The sequence below is a fragment of the Hippopotamus amphibius genome, chromosome 2, assembly GCF_030028045.1.
Source record: "Hippopotamus amphibius kiboko isolate mHipAmp2 chromosome 2, mHipAmp2.hap2, whole genome shotgun sequence".
Classification (NCBI taxonomy): domain Eukaryota; kingdom Metazoa; phylum Chordata; class Mammalia; order Artiodactyla; family Hippopotamidae; genus Hippopotamus; species Hippopotamus amphibius.
Window position 1 is genome coordinate 209,758,131 of NC_080187.1, and position 19,525 is coordinate 209,777,655.

General features: G+C 51.8%; 1 protein-coding gene across 3 annotated transcripts in view; it reads right to left on the minus strand.

Moving 5' to 3' along the window:
* Positions 1-1,446: 1,446 nt before the first annotated feature.
* The window catches only part of ANP32A (acidic nuclear phosphoprotein 32 family member A), a 38,071-nt gene continuing 19,992 nt past the window's right edge, over positions 1,447-19,525 (minus strand). Inside the window, exons 2-8 of one of the 3 annotated variants that reach the window (XR_009051428.1) lie at positions 9,478-9,627; positions 9,122-9,244; positions 6,456-6,654; positions 5,084-5,181; positions 3,262-3,851; positions 2,873-2,936; positions 1,447-2,669 (exon numbers count right to left, since the gene is read on the minus strand). Coding sequence is in view for 1 of the 3 variants with exons in the window: in XM_057723057.1 (XP_057579040.1) it covers positions 2,608-2,669; positions 2,873-2,936; positions 5,084-5,181; positions 6,456-6,654; positions 9,122-9,244; positions 9,478-9,627 (696 nt within the window). In the remaining 2 variants the exon portion in view is untranslated. The remainder of the gene's footprint in view (positions 2,670-2,872; positions 2,937-3,261; positions 3,852-5,083; positions 5,182-6,455; positions 6,655-9,121; positions 9,245-9,477; positions 9,628-19,525) is intronic. The other 2 variants (XM_057723057.1, XR_009051429.1) reach the window with 2 other exon arrangements.

A 19,525-nucleotide genomic window follows, 5' to 3' on the forward strand; every position in this document is an offset into this window, starting at 1 on the left:
CCTTGGGCAAATCACTATCTGAGCCACCTGTGTAACAAGGGCAAAGACACCTACCGAAGGTGGCTGAGGATTCAATGAGATGAATGAGATGCTGCACGTAAAACATGGTACCCCGCACAAAGCAAGAGCTCAATAAAGGTCAGCTCTCACTGCCTCTCCCTCTTCTGGATGAGCTGCTTCTGCCTTCTTGCCAAAGTTCGATGAAATGGAAATAGCCCAAACAGACCTAGGATTCACCCTGCCTCCCCCTCTTCTTACCTCCAAGTCACTGGACCTGTTTTCTTCATCAGTAAAATTGGTACAAGACCTTATCTCAAGAGCTGATGTGACTGCTCGATATGACTTGACACAGGGTTTTCTTCCCTTGGTCCCATCAGCATTAACCCATCTACCATCATCCATTTTATCTTCCATTTTATAGCTTTTATTTCCATATATACGTGAAGTTAACCAATCTTTAAAGTCTCTATGGAGGGAGTCAGGGCCAGAAAACTGAGACCAGGCTTAAGTGTCTCTGGATTTCACTCCACTCCCCTGTTCCTTCACCATTCTGGGAGGCACAGAGCACGCCTGGCCAGTTCATCCTCACAGTCCTGATGCCTAGCATAGAACCTGGCCTCGAGGCCACTTCCCAAGCCTACACCTGGAGCCAAAGGACGTCTGTCTGCTCCAAAGAGAGCAGTAGGTATCAGGGCACCGCCCAGAGGGTGGGGTGGGTCAGTCTCCTGAGAAACACCTCATTCTGCTGGACTCACACAGGACTTAGGGCTTGCTGTGGGGTTCAAGGCCATACGGCTGAGAATGAATATGTGTGTATAAATTACCATAGTATGTTGGTGTAACCCTTCTGGAAAACATGGAACCTTGCACATGAGTCTTATAAATGTCACCTTTTGGTATATAACAGAATGTCCAGAATGTATAAGTTGGAAATAACCCAAACATCTTACCATTTGGTTAGAATTAAGCAAATCAGAATAGTTAGTAGACTACTTACATAGCCATTTCAGATACATGCTTTTGAAGCCTCTTTAGAGGTAGAGAGAAATTATCGTGATTAACTTTGAGAAAGGAACAAATTTGTTTTGTACATTCCTCAGGTTTTCCTGTATTCTTTTTACAGTCTGAACAACAAAACAATGAAAGATAAGGTCCCAAGGCTGGGCTTTTTGGTGTTTTTTTAAATTGACTCTATATCTTTCTCTCTTTATATCACCGCCCACCCCACTTCCCTGCCCAGATGGAAGTTTTTAATGAAGACAGCACCACTGAGTCTCGAGACCCAAAGTAACCAAACAGTATATCAGGTTATATATCCTGTAAGAAAATCTATATTATCAGGTAACTAACATGAAGCTTCCCCTTGCACCCCTGTCAGCTAGCAGGTTATCTGGAATGCATCTTAGATCAATGGCCTGTTGGACTCAAAGAAGCCACCCCAAAAAAAATTGTATAAAAAGATTTATTGAAATTTATCAATGACAAACAGACATAAAACTCAAAGTTTGGCTCTTCTGAGGGGGAGAAAAACCAGTGCAGATGGTTCTTTTATACAGATGAAACACGGGCTAGGGAATCACACGTCACTTCAAAAGCAATCCAGAAGAGGGACAGGAAAGCAAACCTGTACATTCACTAGGAATTTGCAGTCATTTCAGATTTCCACTAGGTAAGAAAATACAATTTTGCGTTAGTTTTTCCGTGCTCGGGTGTATGAAAAAAAAAACCCAGCCGACATGCAGCAGCGTCTCCTGTGCTTAGGTTTGTAAAAATGGTCTAAGCACAGAAGGACACGTAGAAGAATTCTCTTGTCATTTTGTAAAACAAAGCGTTCTAATATTTTACAGAACAAGATAGGACAGTTTTTTTTTAAATCTTTGAAAGAAGTTGAAGTTTGAGGGTTTGCTTCTTCTCCTTTAATTAGAATTACCAAATCCATCTTACTCCTAACTCAGAAGCCTGCTGTTCTCAGCTCTCTGGCTCCTTGAAAGAGTGACATCAGAGTCTTCTTCGGAGAGCGAAGCCCACCACCATCTGTGAAGAGGGAAAGGGGATAGGAGACGGGGAAGGTCCCCCGACCAGTGCCAAAATACGCCTTTCGCTTGCTATTCACAAACCAGGGCGCTGGCTGCCTCTAGCAGGCCCAAGAAAGACGGAAATCACGGAACCAGAACGAGAGGTAAGATGCGGCTGGCGCTCAGCCCCTCCTGGGCTTTGAGAAACCAAACGGAGGCCAGCCCTGGCCTCCCAAGCAACTCAAGAGACTCGCGAAATACCAGGAAACGTCAGAGATCTCCGGACCGTCCTCTTTGAGGGTAAGGAACAAACGCTCACTCGTGTGTAGGCAGCTATCTCATTTACAGGGACAAAACCAGACACAAAGAAAAAGTAGGGAAAAAAAAAAAATAAAGAGTGGCAGTAAAAATAGTATTTTATTCCACCCCCTCCCACCCTCCCTCCCCCCACAACCCCCAGTACACTTTTCCCCTCTCGTTCCCACAGCAACGTTACAATCAGAAAAAAATAAGTTTCGGGGGGCGGGATTTGGGGGGTATGGGTAAAAACAGTCAAATCACAACAGGAATTTTTCAAAATAGGTTATTCCACTTAGTCATCATCTTCTCCCTCATCTTCAGGTTCTCGTTTTCGCTTCTGACCCCTTTCTTCTTCTGGAAGAGTAAGGAAAAGGCATTCAGGTTAAACATGGCTCTCACCTCTGACTCAACCCACCCGCTGGGAAAGCAGGGGACCATCCGTCTAGGACACTTTGCCGACCCTGACAAACTGAGGCCAGGTCCTCAGGACCTAGGCCATCAACTGTCAACTGAAGGGGCCAGCCTGCTACCCACGGAGAGTAAAAAGGCTGCCGTACCACCAAGTTCCTCTTCATCTTCCTCATCGTCTACTTCCCCGTCGTTATAACCTTCCTCATCCTCCTAGGAGAGAAGATGGACACCAGACATGAGGAACGCCCTGGCCTCGGGCCATGCGGAGGAAGCCACTTTCCCTGACACTGAGCTCAGAAGGGTGGGGCCGCCCCTAGCCTCCCAGAGCCCCCAAGGACCTGCCTGCTCAGGTGAATCTGAAGCAGAGCTTCTTTTATATCAAGGACCCCCTTTAAGAATCTGTAGAAAGCTTTGAACCCCTTCCCTAGAAAATACCCATATCGCGCACAATATCTGCCAACAATGTTGGGGGTGGGGGGTGGGTTCTACCCCCAGGTTTAGAATTCCTGATCTGAAGTCCCTATAATTCCAGCACCTCTGCAGTGTGCCCTCGGAGGGGAACAAGTTTCCCAGCCGACTCTCCAGCACGTGAAGTAGGCTGTGCTTTCATCTGTTCTCACTCTAGTTTTGGCTTCAAGGGAAGACTCCCAGTCTAGATTCTAGACTGGGTGAGTCCAGCCACTTCACCGTCTTGCAAACTTGGATCACTTGGAGGGGAGGAAAAATACAATGCTCCCCCAGGACCACTCCCAGTTCCTTGAGATTCAGCAAAGGGTGTGAATTCACCCTCAGCACAGGACCAGGCTTCGTGCTGCTCCTGTAGGTCCAGGCTAGTTGAATCTCTGCATGAACACTGCTCCTGAAGCACCAGGCAGCCCGTTGTTTAAAAAGAACCTGGCAATACACTTCTTTTTGTCAAGGGAAATATCCTTTTATAATGTCACCAAATAGTTCCTTAATCAGTCTGTTTGCTAAGACTGTGTGTGTGTGTGTGTGTGTGTGTGTAAGCTCTCCTTTACTGGAAGCTGGAAATTTGCAGATGGTCAATGAGATTACAAAAAACAAAACAAAAAAACAAACCTAACCCCAAAACAAAACCAAAAACCCTCCGCATGCTGGAGGCTCCTGTGACAGGAAGAGAAAGACGAAAAATCCATTAGTCAACATGACTTATTGCCCTGTCCTAGGGGGGCCTGTTTTGCTAGATCTCTATTTTTAAAATACACAATATTCTTCAGAGGTGAGCCTAGTACCTGGGAAGAAGAGACACCCAGCAGCACAACTCAGCGGGAACCAAGCCTATCTCCCCAGCTTTTCCTGGTGACCTGACCTGCCTCTCCCCAGCCTGTGGGGGGCCGGCTGGGAGATCCCACCTGAGCAGGTCTGTGTGGCAGACAGTTGTCTGTGCCCTTGATGGAGGGAGACAGGAAACTGGGGGAGAAGGCAGGTACCTTTGTCCATGCTGCCATCATTTTAAACCTCTCTCGGTCTAACTTTTGCAATTAGCAATTGCAATTAGAAATCTGAAAAGTCAGGGGAAATGACTCTGCTATAGAAAAACTCAGAATATCCAGACACAAAACCCTGCACACAGAGCCAGGACCTTGGAGAAGGGTGTGAAAGTCTAAAATAGTAAGTGGTGAGACACTCCCTGTCTTTAAGCATTTTCCTTACAAATTATTTTATCCTCTTAACAATCCAGTGAGTTGATCCTTGCTCACAACCCAGCTATAAAATGATACCTATTGTATAGATGAAGAAATAGGCTCAGAAGGTCAAGGAACTCATCCAGGGACACAGAGCTAGCAAATGGTAGAGCTGGGATCCACCCCATCACAGGCACATCCGAGACCTTGTTAAAAAATGATGCCAGCCAGTGTGATTGGATAATGGCACTCTATCCGCTGTGTGCAGGGGACCCTTGTCACCCTCTGATGTGGAATCCAGCAGTGTCTTATCCTATTACCCACCAGTTCAAAGCAGTCTTTGATTTTCCCTAGCACACTGTAAGTGCTCACTGAATATCTGAATTAACATACAAATGCAAAAAGGTAGAAAATGGGGATGTGGATTCTACAAGAACTAATTTTCACATGGAAACAAGTGCCAGGCTTGCCCCAGCAGAAGAGCCCCCTCCTTATGGGCCTCCAGAATCCCCTCCCTCTTTCTTTTCCAGGGCCAGCTGCAAGGCTTGCCTCCCTCAAACCAGCCCAGTAACAGGCCCTGAAATGGATTCAATTCCCAATCAGGGCTCCCAGCTACCAAGTCTGATCACTGAGGCAGTTAGTGGGACTGACTCAGAGGCAGCAAAGCAAGTAAAGGGGACTCTGGGTCCCCTGCCCAGCCCAACTTCTTACCTCTTCCTCCCCACTCACATCCTCCTCTTCACCTTCCTCCTCCTCCTCCTCGTCTTCCTCGTCTTCCACTACCTGAGCATCTTCATCATACTCTTCCTCTGTGCAGTGGAAATGGGGACAAGAACAAACTGGTGGTGAGCTGACCCCTCCCTCCCACAGAACAGGCCCCAGGCTGCTGGGCCTGGCACTGGAGGTGTGGTCCTCTGTGTGGGGCCCACGACTCTCCCACACCCACCCAGGCCCACAGCCTGGATGCTCTAATGTGACTGAATGCATCCTAAAGTAATCCAAAAGATAGGCATCCTAAAATGGTCCCAAGGATAAGCCCTCTCCCAACTTTACAAAAACAAAAGATCCCCCGTGGAGGCTGAGATGGGAGAGAAAATGCCACATGAGAGAACCAACTTACAGGGCCTGGGACAGCTGAGAAGTCAATTCAATCACAAAGAGCATCTAGCTCTAAAGGTGAGGAAACTGAGTCCCAGAGGGGAGAGTGACTTGTTCAAGGTCACACGTGGAGTTAGCTGCAGAGGTGGGCCTAGAAGCCTGGTCTCAGGACTCCAGTCCTGGGACCTTTCTGTCCCATCACAAGGCAAACAGGGTGTCTGAATCCCTTGTAAAATACTCCCACCTAACAAGGGAAAAGCACTCTTATGTCTGAATTATTCAGGCAATGTCTCAAGCCTCAACTTTACTCTGGTGGCCACAAAGACCTGCAGGGAAGCTATACTGAGCTGGCGGCGTGGGAAGGAAATGGGAGGCTCCTTCCTTTTCCTTCCTGTGGTCCCTGACTGCTCACCGCGCCGCCACGGAGCCCAACGTGCTGCCTGCAGCCTCCTCCACTTCCTGGGCCCCTGGGGCTCCTAAGTCCGCACTCCCCAGGTCCCGGCATGTGGTCCTGTGGGTGGCAGCCACCAGGGGGCCCCACAACCTCTCCAGCCATGACCTCATCTCCACTGCTGGACCCGAGATGGGGAGAGGGGACCCTCAGGCCACAGCCCCCCTTCCTCCATCCACTCATCCCCTCCCTGGAAGAGTATGTGAGTCCAGCATCACACTATAGAGAGACACTGTAGGGTCTCATTTTCAGGGGGACTTTAAAAAGGAAAAAAATTGAAGGCAGGACTCAGATGGTTTTTAAGGAGTTATGTGGTTGGAGAACCTCAGGATGTTTCTCTGGGGCTCAGGCCCTGTTATTTTAAGGGCATCAATCAATAAGACAAACCAGGGACAACAGTAAACAAAGAGGACAGCCCACTCCCCTCCACAGCTCTAGAAAGAAGGCGACAGCCCTTGGGGGCCAGTGGGGGCCACCTGACACCTAGCCCACCCCTCACAAAGCCTGGCCTGGCCTCCTCCCAGTGCCACCCACCATCTTCATCCTCCTCGTCATCCTCCAGGCCCTCCACGTAGCCCTCGGCGTCTGAGTCGGGGGCCTCCTTGTCGTCCCGGTCGTAGCCATCGAGATACGTGAGCTGCGGAAGGAGCTTGAACACGTTTTCTCGGTAGTCGTTCAGGTTGGTCACCTCGCAATTGAAAAGGTCTAAGCTCTTGAGGTTTTCTAACTTTTTCTGCAAGCAAACGGTAAAGTTGACGGTGAGTGGTGTGGGAGGCCAGGTGGGGAGACAGGTAGGGGTGACGTGAGACAGCGTGCAGAGCTCTGGGCTCGCAGGTGACGAGGGAACTCTGGTTTGGCTCTGCTCGGCCGTGTCAGCCTTGGCCAGGGGGCCTCACGTTCATTCCCGTGGAAGATGGGAAGTTGGACTTGAGGATCTTCAAAGCCTCATCTGATGCCAACACTTTTATTCTGCAATTACAGCTTTTGCCTTAACAGTGACGAGCTTGAAATTAACCCGGGGCTCTCCTGGTGCGCGAGCCAAGAGCTTTGCTGCTGCCTGCCCCTGCGACTAAGGAGCCAGAGAGGAACTGAAAAGGCCACAGGAACTAACAAACTACCTCCTTCTGTGAATAACAATAATAGTGGCAATGAATATAGCACTTTGTGGATTAACTCAGTTTATCCTCATGACCCTGATGAGGCAGAAATAATTAGTTCATTTTACAGATGAGGAAGTAGAGGGCAGAGAACTGAGATTTGACCAGGCAGCCCAACGTTAGACCTGTGCTCTTACTCTCTGCAATACTGCCTGTCAAAAAGGACAAGAGAAAAACTGATGAAGGATCCAGATTTTGTCCATAGTTCTTAACACAATTTGCTCTATCAAAGCTTTAGTATCGATGGGTTCTAGGCTATACTATACCCATTTGGTGGCTCGAATGTGAGGCCCGGGAAGTGAAAGTGTCACAGCTAGCAAGAAACAGCTGCATCTTGACTTCCTACCTCACACATCTTTAAGTCACAGATACCCCACCCTAGGCCAAGACCTGGTTTCCAGTGGGGCCAGACCTAACTGGTGATTAAAGCTACTGTCCTCAGGGTCAATGTCAGGAACAAGGCTACTCTTCTGCGATCTCGTGACTGAGACCTGGTCATTCTCAGCAGAGGGTCAAGGGCAGGGAGCGAGTCTGGGCTGTGGGCTGGGTGGGTGAGGCCAGCATCCCCCACTAACGGCAGTTTCTCCACTCTCAGAAGTGAGTAAAACACATTGATAATCACACTGATAACCAAGGAAGAAGCTATAAAACCACGTGTGGATTGGACAAGGGGAGAAGGATGTGTGTGTCTGTGTTTGATCTCTAATGATACCCAGATCACAACTGTATAAACACACACACACACACACACACACACACACAGTCTCCGTAACCTGCCTTCCAAAACACACACACACAGAACTTCAAAGATTCTTTCCTTTTATAATGAAATTATGAAATCAAGGCTTCCAGGCAGATCAAAATAGTTTTGCTTTCCCCTAAAAAACTGGTGGAAGACCTGAAAAAAAAGTTCTGTGGGAAGCACAGTCTAGTAGTTGACCCCATGCCACAGATGGGCAGGTAAATCTGAGTCTGGAGGAGAAATGCCAGCTTCCCGTTCTGCCATGCTGGCCCATCAACCTGCCCTTCAAGCATCCCTGTAGGGCAAGCAGTGCTTTTGGGACAAGAACACAAACTGAAAGATGCCCCAACTGCCATGCTATATACCCAGAAAAGGGAAACATGGCAAACTTGGCCAAATAGCCTTGTGGCCTTTCCCTGATTCTAAGGTGCACAGCTTATGAAGTAATTCTTATGTATGTTTACAATAAGTGTTAATTTAATGTGGTAGTTATTTCTGTATTTCAAAAAAGCTATCATTTATCAATGATACATCTTACAGTTCGTTATAAGGGAAATCAAGGGAACACAGTCATTCAGATCGGGGTAATGCAGAAATTGTTATTCTGACCATGACCTGCCCCTTTCTGGCTAGTGAATCGTGAAGTTCGTGAAGTTTGGGGTGTGTTCAGCTCCATGTGGATAAGCAGAGGAGGAAATGCGGCCCAGGTCTGAGTCCCTAGTCACCATCACACCCAGGACAGATGACCAGGGTCACTCTTCTCTACGTCCCACAGAGGGAGCCTGCATGGGGCTCCCCCTACCACCCAGCTCTCTGCCACCCCAGGGGACCTGTGTCAGGACCAACCCACTGGCCACCATTCAGAGGCATTAGCCTCTGGTCAGCGACCCAAGGAGAAAACAAACAGGTGACCACCTCCAGGGGCAGCTTAATTCCTGGATGGCTCCTCTCCCCCCAGTGAAGGGCACCAGCCGTGCTCTAAGCCTACAGAAACCAAAGCTCAAATTTCCAAAGCCGGGCAGAAACTGTTAAGAGGAAAAGCACTAGACCAGAAACCGAGAGCTGGGTCCTATGGCATCCTTCACCCTGATGCCCATCTAACTGTGAGAACTTGGTCGAGCTCTTTAACTTCTCTAGGCCTCAGTTTCTCTATGGGTGAAGCAGAAGTAGGAGCTCAAACGCTATCTCATAGCACATAACTGGAGTAAAAACAAAAAAGCACGTTACACAAACGCAGAAGTAGTATTCCCTGATTTCACTCCCTCCCACCCCAGTGGAGGGGGGGGACCCCAATGACTCACCAGTGGCTCTATTGTGCTGAGGTCTTTAATTTTGTTGCCACTTAAATTTAGATGCGTGAGGTTCGGACACTTTTCTGCCAATACTTCCAGGCCCCCTGAGATTCTGTTATCGCTTAGTTCAAGCTACAGGCAGGGAGAGAAAAAGCAGGAACAGCTCTTAACATGAAGGCTCGGGGCGCAGGCGCCCGGCTCCCTGCAGAGAGGCCGGGAAGGGAGTCGGGCCAGGCAACCGGCAGGCGTGCTGGGGCTCGCACCTGGCCTCCCCCGCAGTTAGGCTCCCTCCACACGGAGCGAGGACCCGTTCCCTCCTCCCCAGCCCGGCCTCCCGGGCACACACGCTCCCCTGCGCTATTTACCTTCTTAAGTTTGTTTAACTTTGGTAAGTTTGCGACTGAGGTGAGGCCTACGTTGATTGTACTCAAGAACTCCAGTTCTTCAAATTCATCTGTGAGGCCTTCGATTTTGCCTTCATTCGACCGACAGTTGTCCAGGACGAGCTCTTTCACCTGGAAAGGGAAGGAGGGCGTGAACCGGCCGGGCGAGGAATGGGGGCTGAGGCCGGGGGCGGGGGAGGACAGGAGGCAGACCGGGAAGCATCGCAGCGCCAGTGCCCACCCTGATCTTTCTGCCTTTGGCAATGCCGGGGGGATCGAGGGGAAGGCTGGGGTGAGCGGAGCTGCAGAACTAGGGGCCCCTCTGGACGGGAGCCTTGGCTGGACTGGAGAAGGCAAATCCAATGAGCCCCGCTGCTGTCGGCAAGGTTAGGGGTCTCTTTCCAACCCTACTGCCACACTTCGGCCCCCAGCTCCCCACCGTACCAGCCGTAATGTTGTTAGGGAACCTCTGGGCCTTGCCATTCCATCAGAGCCCCTCACCCCAGTGCCCACCACGGCCCCAGCCTGACCACCCTACGGAGGCCAGCTACCTACTACCTCCCGTCCTACTACTCTGTGTGTCTGTGACCCTTTGTATGTGGGGAGGGCCCGTATGCTCGCACCCATACCCACTCCTGCCTCCACAGTCAGAGCCTGCCCACCCGGCCTGGCGTTCATCACGTGGCACCACAGTGAGGGCCACAGACCACGGACCCCTCCAACTCTCCATTCTCTAGACTAGTGCTGTCCACCAGAACCAACAGTCCTGTGACAATGGAAACCTATCCAAGAGAAGAGCCATTAGCCACATGTGACCGCTGAGGTGAGACTGAGAAGCTAAGTTTCAAATTTTATTTAGATTTTTTTCTTTCGGCCACACCTCGTGGCACGCGAGATCTTAGTTCCCCAACCAGGGGTTGCACCCGTGCCCCCAGCAGTGGAAGCGCAGAGCCTTAACCACTGGACGACCCAAAATTTGGAAGTCCCCAACTTGATTTAGTGTAAGTCAATATTAAGTGTGAAGAGACACATGTAAATTACCCTATGGAATATCATGGCTCTAGGCTTTGCTCTTCAGGGTCCTGAGAGTGGATGTGGAAGGACAGAATGACATCCACAAGCCCAGGATGGACCCATATAGAAATGCTGAGGTTGCCGAAGTCCAAAAGTTGGTCTTTGGAGGCACCCCTGTGGCTCCGCTTGCCCTCCACCTCCCCAGAGGTGGTTTTGCCCTATTAGAGTTCTCAGATTCCCCTCTTCTCTTCTGACCCAAAATCTGGGCCCTAAATCCTTTTTTTCGAGTGAGGTAGAAGGAACTGATACAGAGCTACCGTCTCACTGTGTTGTTAAAAGGCAGACCCGGCTGCAGGAGAGTCCAGGCTCCAGCACAGATGGTAGGGAGACAGGCTGAGGAAGAGTCATCAGGTCTCAGGCCTGAAATGACCCAGGGGAGTCAGCAAGGGACACCAGGGTGCCTGGCCCTCCAGGCAGAGGCCCAGAGTTATCTGCTCCTGTCCTGAGTGGATGGGGGCTGCTCCCTGGCCCTCCAGGGCTGGCGGGCACCTTAAAGGTGATCCCTCCTGGCTGCACCTGGTGCTTGACATAGCATGCCCACGTGCCCCTCCCTGCAGCCTCCAGGAAACACGTACTGATGTCACCTGGATATGAGGCCTCCCTGGGACTTCCACCCACAGGTTCGGATTTCTCACCCATGGGTCACTTGCTATAGGCCCGCCCTTCTCCACAGCACCCTGCACTGTCATTCCTGCCCCTCACAGCCTTTTCTCCTGGATAAGCAGACGGGCCTATTCTAACCAGCCCCTGTCCAGCAGGGCCAATTTGCCCAGCTTCTTCCGGCAGGGCCCAGGATGACTGTCTGCCACAGTGGTCCTCCTACTCGGGCACTATGGGGCCATGTGCCAACGTGGGGGAACAGAATCCACGGCAGGCTGCCGTGCCCCTCCCTTCTCAGGCCTCCCTTGCCAGTGGTCAGACCAGGAGAGCTCAGGGCATGTCTGGGCCACAGCACCCTGTCGTTGCCCTGCTTCCTTCTTCCCTGGTGGAGCGAGGTAGCCCACTCAGTCTAGGACAGCGGCAATCTGCCAGGAGGGGCAAAGCCAGGCGCAGCAGCTCTCACCCAGAGCGAGCAAGCTCTCGGCCCAGGCACTGGCGCCAGGGCCCACCTTTCGCCTGGATCTGGGATGGAGGAAGTTAAGTCCTTTCCCACTCTCTCAGTCCCCAGGGGAGACCAGATGTCCAGGTCAAGTCACCTTCTCAAGGTCACTGGCAAGTGTGCCTGGGAATACATCCCATGAGGCCTTCTGCCCTAGGGCAGGAAATCAGTGATGAGCCAGGAAGCCGGGCCTTAGGGGAGCAGTGGAGGGAGATCAACTGTCCTGAGGAGGGAGCGCCACCTTCCTATGCAGTTACTGTTGGGATCACACGGCCCAGGCTCCTTCACTCTCTCCTTTCCTCGGAAGGCCCTGGCAATTCTTTAAGCTCCAGCAAAGAAAGACAAATACGAGCAGGGTTTCCACTCCACTCCCAAAGATTTCAGACACGTGGTTTTTCTAGACGGGTCAAGGGCTTCTCCTCTTAGGGCCGTCAGCCAAGGAGGAGGCCTCAGTCACGGCAGGAGGCGGTGCTACGGAGTCAAGGGAGGACTCCCTCCCGGATGTCGGCCTCTGTCCCGGAGAGGTACAACGCTGCCTGGGAATTCTACAGACAGACCCAAGGTTCCAGTTCCAGCTCTCAGCGCCACACCCAAACTGGTGGTCACTCCTCTCGGGGACAATACGCAAGCCACTACTACTACTGTTTTCCGTAACAACAATCACAGGGTCCTTCCTGAGCCCTCGGCAGGCACGCTCTTCACAGGCACGGTCTCATTTAATCCTCCCAATCGCTCCATGGGGTGTTCCTGGGGGATTCTCCCATTTCACAGCCACATCAGAACTACTGATCCTAAAGCCCCAGGAATGGGCACGGGAGGGTATCTAACGGACCCCGATGGTCAGTGTCGCCGCAAGATGAGGACGGTTTCCCTTCTATTCCCAAGGGCAGGGCACAGGCTCTTCCAGCCCCCCCAGCTGATCCTACAAGCTACCCTGACTGCACCTACACCTCTCTGAGGCCCTCTTCTAACTGTCCCACCGGCCGAGTGGGGGCCACTCCCAGCGGTCCCCACCCTGGTTACACTTCCTCAGTAACCAAAGCACAAAACCTAGCTCAGCCCCCATTCCAATGACACTGCAGTCAGGGAGCGAGGATCTGGAGAGGGGCCGGGGGCCTGGGACCCCGATCCTCCCCAAGGAGAGGGAGGCTGCCTGCCCCCACTCAGGAGAGAAAGCCTGTGGCGTCTGGAAGGCCAGGTGGCTGCTCCAGGTCTGTGGGGCCTCCGGGATCCCCATGGTTTCTGCATTTCCTTCCCGGCGGGGTTTCAGCACAGTTTGGGGAGAGATCAAAGAGGGGAGGGGTGGGCTGAGGCTTATACCCTGAGGTTGCTGATATCCCCAGAAAGCCCAACCACGCTGGGGGAAACCCACTGCCTCTCCGGGGCGATGAGTCACATCGGGGATGGCAGGTAAGCAGTGAAGTGTCTGTAATGTGCTGAACAGGAAAAAACACACACTCCATCCCAAGAGCTGACCTGTGCAAGGCATTCCATCCACCCCCGTTCCACCTGCCTCCATGCAGGGCCACGCGTTCTTACGGCTCCCGGGCAGGCTAACGTGTTTCCAAACATCCGACCCACCCCAACCTTCCTTAAATTGACTCTGAAATCCTGCTGCAATTCCAGCCCACTTCCTCCCATCTCTGCTCGGTACTGCTACTGCTGCACACCCTTCCATGGGAAGAGAACATCCCTTTTACATCCAGGGTGCGTTCTGCTTAAAAAAGAAAAAAAAGTTAAGGCCCCTTCCCCCCGCCAAACCCTGGGTGTGAGCTACGTGCAAAGTTAAAATTAAACTGAAAATTTGTACTTTGGGTTTAGACTCTCTCCCAATTCCACTGGCCGTTTATAAATATCCGAATGCGGTTACTCTCTCTAGAATCAACAGCTGGAATTACTCCGCTCGTATTGGGAGCTTTTCCATCACCCCAACGACAACCCACCATCGGATCCTTTGCTTCATTCCTCAGTGCTAACACCCAAGAGGTGTCTGCATATTCACACTCAGCCCCCAGGAGGTGTCCGCGGGGCGGCACTGAAGGCTCCCAAGAAATCAGGCTGCCCCACTCCAGCATTTCCTGAGAAACTTGTCCCCAAAGCAAGGAAGCAGCGGTCATTTCTCTCCAATGGGAGCTGAAGCCTCCGTGACAAACACGGACACATTATTATTCTAAGGAACAACCCGTTGCTTGTTTCAAAACTGGAATCTTGTCTTTACGGATCTCTCAGATTGGACCATTCCTCTCTACTGCCGGCACTGCAGGCCTGGTCACGGTTGTCCAAGTCATTCGAAGTCTGCTTCTGCTTCCAAATGCGGTCCATGTAACAGCAGGGATGCTGGACTACTGGGAATAGGCCTCCACACGGAGGCCAAGGCCCGGCTGGCTGAATGACCCTGACTCCGTCTCTGAGGTCTCAGGCTCTGCCTCGCAGAAAGGGGACGATGATATCTGTTTAACCTATAAAGTGCAAACTCTGGCCTAGAAAACATTCCTGGCTTCTGGTCGCCTCTGGGAAAAAATTCAAGGTCCTAAACCGACCTAAGGAGGCCCTCCACTCTCGACCTCTCCCCACTTCCTCCAATCTCATCTCTTCTTTCCCCCACCTCCTACCCTCGCCTACAGATTTAGTTAAGCCCCCCTCCCCAGGAAGCCTTCCGCACCCAGCTCTGAACATCCCGGAGCCCGAGGGCAGCTGCCGCATGAATCATTTAATCGTGTATTAAGCATCCGATCCTCCTAGAGGTCAGGGACTGTCCTTCTCCATAATCAGCCTAGTGCGGAGCGGACACCAGAGCAACTGCTTAACAAACGTCCTGTTTATCGTGCCAGCCACAGCACCAGGTGCTGGGCACACAGAGGCAGACAAAGCACGGTGACGCTTACAGTGCAACCGGCCCGATACAGGTCGAAAGAGCTGTCTCTTTTATAAACAATAACAACTACGTGTTCTGGTGTGTTCTCTGTCCCCCAGGCAAGCATAAGCCCCATAAGGAGGTAGGTTAACAGTGCACCCTCCCCTCTTGAGCTGACCCGGCACTCTGCACACGGGTCTCTTGCCCATAAGAAACCCCTCTCTCCACCCAGCAAGCTCCTGTGACACTGTCCATCTGAGCAGCTGAGGGGACGTGGAGGTGACGGCGAGCCACAGCTGGGGTCCTTGCCAGCAAGAGGTGTGGTGGCGGGCTAGGAGGAGACAGACGGCTGGTAAACAAGTCCAGTCCAGTGTGCCAGGTAGCAGGTCCAAGGCTGGGACAGGGTGCATGCTTCACATGCCTCCACCCGGAGAGGACAGGCACACTAAGGACAGCAGGAGGCACCCAGAAAGACCAAGAAAGGGGATGCACCATAGCAAAGCCAGGGCTGGCCAGATAATTTGCAAGGCCTGGTGCAAAATGAAAACGGGAGACCCTTTGCTCAAAAATTGTTAAGAATTCCCAGACAGTGACAGCAGCATATTAAATCCAAGAGCAGGGAGGGACCTTCTACGTGTGGAGCCCGTGTGACCATACAGGTCACATGCCCGTGAAGCTGGCCCAGATCTAAGTAGACAGCTTGGGCCTAAAGCAGAGCCCTCTGAAGGCCAGAACCAGAGAGGAGGAAGTTTGAGAGAGGAATGCTCTTTATTTTTCCAGCACTTCCTGAGGCAATGTGGAGAGGTGGACAGAGGCAGGCTCTGGGGTTGGACATACGTGGCTCAAGTCCAAATCCCCCCTTGCAAGCTCAGCATCGCCTCTCCTGAGCCTCCGTTCCCTCCAGTGACAACAGTGCCCACCACTTGGGGTTGGGTAGGTGAAATAATGCACTTAGAGCATCCCCAGCTTGGAAAAAGCCACCTGCCCGTTCCTCAGTCCACAGCCACCTTCAATGCTGTGTCTGTAGTCAAGGCACGAGAATGGGACTCAAGGCAGGCGCACAGCCTGGAGTCAGCCCTGCTGCCCGCAAGGCTTCCTCATGGAGCAGGAGCCCCTGCACGCTCTGGAGAGCAGAGGTGGCACGCCCAGAAGACACCCCGCTGGACATTACACCTACACCCTGTTTTGCTTAGTGTTTCCCACTAACCTCGAAGCCTGATCTTTTCTTTTACCAAAAATGCAGTAAATACTTGTAGCTTTGGCTTCAACCTTGTCAGTCCCTGACCAATTTCATTTTCAGGTCCCAGCCTTGCAGCTGAAGAAGACTTACATGAGATTGACCCTGTGTTTTTTTGGTGCTCATGGCTTTTAAATAGGTCAGCTTTTAAATGGGCCATCCCCTGTTGCAGATCCATTTCTAGCTCGAAGGCCAAACTGTTTGAGACACCAAGGCAGAGGGGAAGTGGGCTTCTTCCCAGAGGTGTTCAGTAGGAGTGACAGATGCTTGTGGTTTTCTCCTTTTAACCATAAAGTCTCTAGTTTTGCTTAACAGTCAGTGTGGCAAAACCTGCGAAAATCAGTCAGTTTCTATGGGGGAAAAGTCAGGCTCTGGGGGAAAAGTTGGACACTTCGAAAGCTCTGAAAGGCCTTCCGGATCATCTAGGTCAGTGGCTCTCTGACCACAACCCATAGTAAAAAATATATTTACACCTCGGCTCAGCACACACACACACGTGTGTGTGTGTGTGTGTGTGTGTGTGTGTGTGTCTATGTATACAGCCATGCACAATGAAACAAAGCTTACCCTATTACAATTACTCTTTTCTATTACATTAAAAAAAATTTTTTTAAATGTGACCCACAGTTTGCAAAATGCTGGTCTAGTTTTTTAGCTCTCTCTTTCTAGAGGAAGAAGCAAGGTCCAGAGTTGGCCGAGAGCCCAGGAACCCCGAGGCTGGGTGATTCTCCTGCCACACCACACCACACTGCTGCTCTGATCAGAACTCACAGTCCCCAGTGGAAGACCGTGGAATCAACCACATAGGTTTCGCGTTTCTGCTAATAGGAGGCTGTTCTGCAGCCTCAATGGTAGCTAAGATTCAGGTCTCCATAACCCTTAAAGATCTTTTAAAATCTTAACTAAGGGTCAGGGTCCCGCCTCACTTTAAAACAAACAAAAAAATCTCTCTAACAAGAAAGCATCTGGGTCTCTGGATTTTGTTTGTTTCCTACAATAGAGCTCTGAAGGCACGGGTGGGAGCACATGGCCACGGGAAGTCGGTGACGCCATCCTTATTATTTTAGGGAACCATGGAAGGCAGGCCGAGGCTCGCTGCGGCGGTAATTAAGCTGCCGGCAGGGCCCGGGTTATAGGCTAGGCGCTGGCTGGGGGAGGGCCCACATTAACATAAACCCTGTGACTGGCTCCCTCGCTGCCTGAAACCGGCTTCCTACCTCCTCCCCCAAGCGTGGGGAGGACTGGGTTTCTGTCTCGCCAAAGACAGAGGAGCTGGTGCCACTGCAGATGCTTCTCCGGCCAGAAGAACAGACTCAGGGCAGTAACCCCAGGACTGGCACAACTGCTGTAGGACCTGGACTTTGGGCTTATCAGACGGGCCTGTTTAAGCTAGTGAAGCCAGGCAGGGCTGGGGCCCCTCCCTCATGTTATGCCTTTGATTTCCTACCCCCCCCCCCCTTACACCTCACTCCTCCCTTCCAGCCAGTCTAGATTCTACTCCAAGGACTTGTCAGTGCCATCTCCTGCAGGAAGCCTTCCCTGATTGCCCACCCCTGCCCTTACCCCTGCCTGATTTAAAAGCAGGTGAACAATGCCCAGAGCTGGAGAAAAGAGACCCAGAAGGAGGCTGTTTGGGGGAAAGGAAGTGGGAAGGAGTCAAGTTGGGTCTGATTTTACTCTGTGTGTGTGTGTGTTGGGGGGGGGGGGGTGACAGTGCAGTGGGGACAGGGAGAGATGAGGGTTTTGAAACTGGTGAATGACATGATCAAGTGAAAATCTAGCAAGCTGCATCTTCTAAGTGGCTGTCCCCTGCTACCTTCAGAAGGTACTGGAAGGTGTGAGAAGCAGGAGTTGGAAGCAGAGCCCACGGAAGGTGCGGCCTGAGCAGGTAGTGTCTGAATGGTGACCAGAAGGAAGGGGGACAAGAAGGATGCTCATCAGGCAGTCTCATGATCTGGACTCTGGGACCCACTTTGCCACTAACTTGCTGTGTGCCCCCGGGGGAGTCGCATCCACTCTCTGGGCTTCTGCAGTCCCCTATCTGCACACTGGACAGACAGACACGAGATCCCCTCTAGTTTCAAAATTCTGTGGGCCCATCTACTTCTAGTCCCGCCCCACAACCAAACTCAAGTCATTGTTCTCCAAAAGGAGGTGGGAAATTTTATGGGCCAGAGGAACCCAGGATTCATCGTTGAGGGATGCCAAAAATGTAATCTGGGCCACCGGGCAATTATCCCGGGTAATTACTGAAATGCGAAAATCAATCGTGTAGTCTCTTAAAACACACCAGGATCATAAAAACAGCCCCCAGGGCTCAAGGTGTTAGGTTCCAGATGTGGGAGTCTGGCATCACCCCATCTGATTCCTGCCACCTTACAGGACAGCCGAGAGCAGGCACCTCAACTCATGGGGTCCTACTGCCTGCTCTACGATCCTCTGGTTCATTAAAAAACCACATCATCCATGATGATCCAAGAGCCACAGTACTGGCCCCATGCAACAGAAGAGGCCCGAGGAGACTGAAGAGGAAGGCCCAGAGAGCAGAGGGGGTGCATCCTGGGCAACCTTCCCAAAATGCTGTTTTGATCGTGTCACGTCGTCTCCTTGTCCAAAAGCCTCTAATGGCCATGGGAATCAAGTTCCAAATCCAGCGGGTTCCCAGCCCCCTGACCATCAATGCCCCTCGACTGAAACCCTGTGCCTCTTTCCCAGTTAGTCCCTGCCTCAGCCTTCTGCCAGCCTCCCTGATTGGCAGCAAACACAGTGATACCACCTGGCATTTCTTCCCCATGTTACAGTTTATGAAGTGCTACCCCAGGCATCACCTCATTGAATTCACAGACAACTGGGATCCCACCCCGTGGAAACCGCCCCTGTCCACCCACCAGGGCCCTCAGAGAGCTGCGGCTCGGCCACAGGACACCTGGCAGTCTTTCTTCCTGTGGTCTCTCCTCCAAACACAGCCTTGCCACAGTCTGAGGTCTTGGTGTCCCCTGCTGGTGCCCTGCCCAGAGGAAATGGCTAAGTGGTCACGCTGGACCAGGTCACTCAAGAGGAAAGGATGCAGCAGGGGAGGGCAATGGCTCCGATCCCTTATTCACTTTCAGAAGCAAAGCACCCTGCTAACTCTACTCTTGGGCAAATGAACAAAAAGATACAAAAGTGGCTTCCTGGGCCCCTTCCCAGATGCTCTGATAGAGCTGATTTGGGCTCCTAAAATCAATTTAAGGGATGTGAGCCCAGCTGTGCTGTGACCACTTGTGGAAATCCCATCAGAGTCCTTGAGTCAGCAGAGTCTGAAAAGAGGACACAGCCCAGGGTCTCTGCCGTGGGTCTGGTATGGACGGCGACAGCTATCCACTCCCCAGGCAGGGACCAAGTGAAAGAATGGTCTGCAAAACAGAAGTTAATTCATTTCCTCAGCTTTACCACACAGAGACCCATAGGCCAGCAGCAGTTCACAACCCCTGCCCCGCCCAGGAGAGCAGCACAGCCCATCTAAGAAGACACCACACCTTCAGACTCTGGCCGGGACACTTCCCTCAGCCCTCGTGTGGGCCTCCGCCGAGTTTCCAGGTGGCTTTAGAAAAGTGCTTCAAGAGAACTAAACCACCCCATCATCACACCTCTGGGGAAACCACTGGATCCAATCCAGCTCCCCGGGCAACTGACGAAGCCAGGTGGAAACCAACCCTGTGACTCATCCAGGGTCACACAGCGCTTTGTGGAACCGAACCTTAGGTCATTCTTAATCCTCCTAACT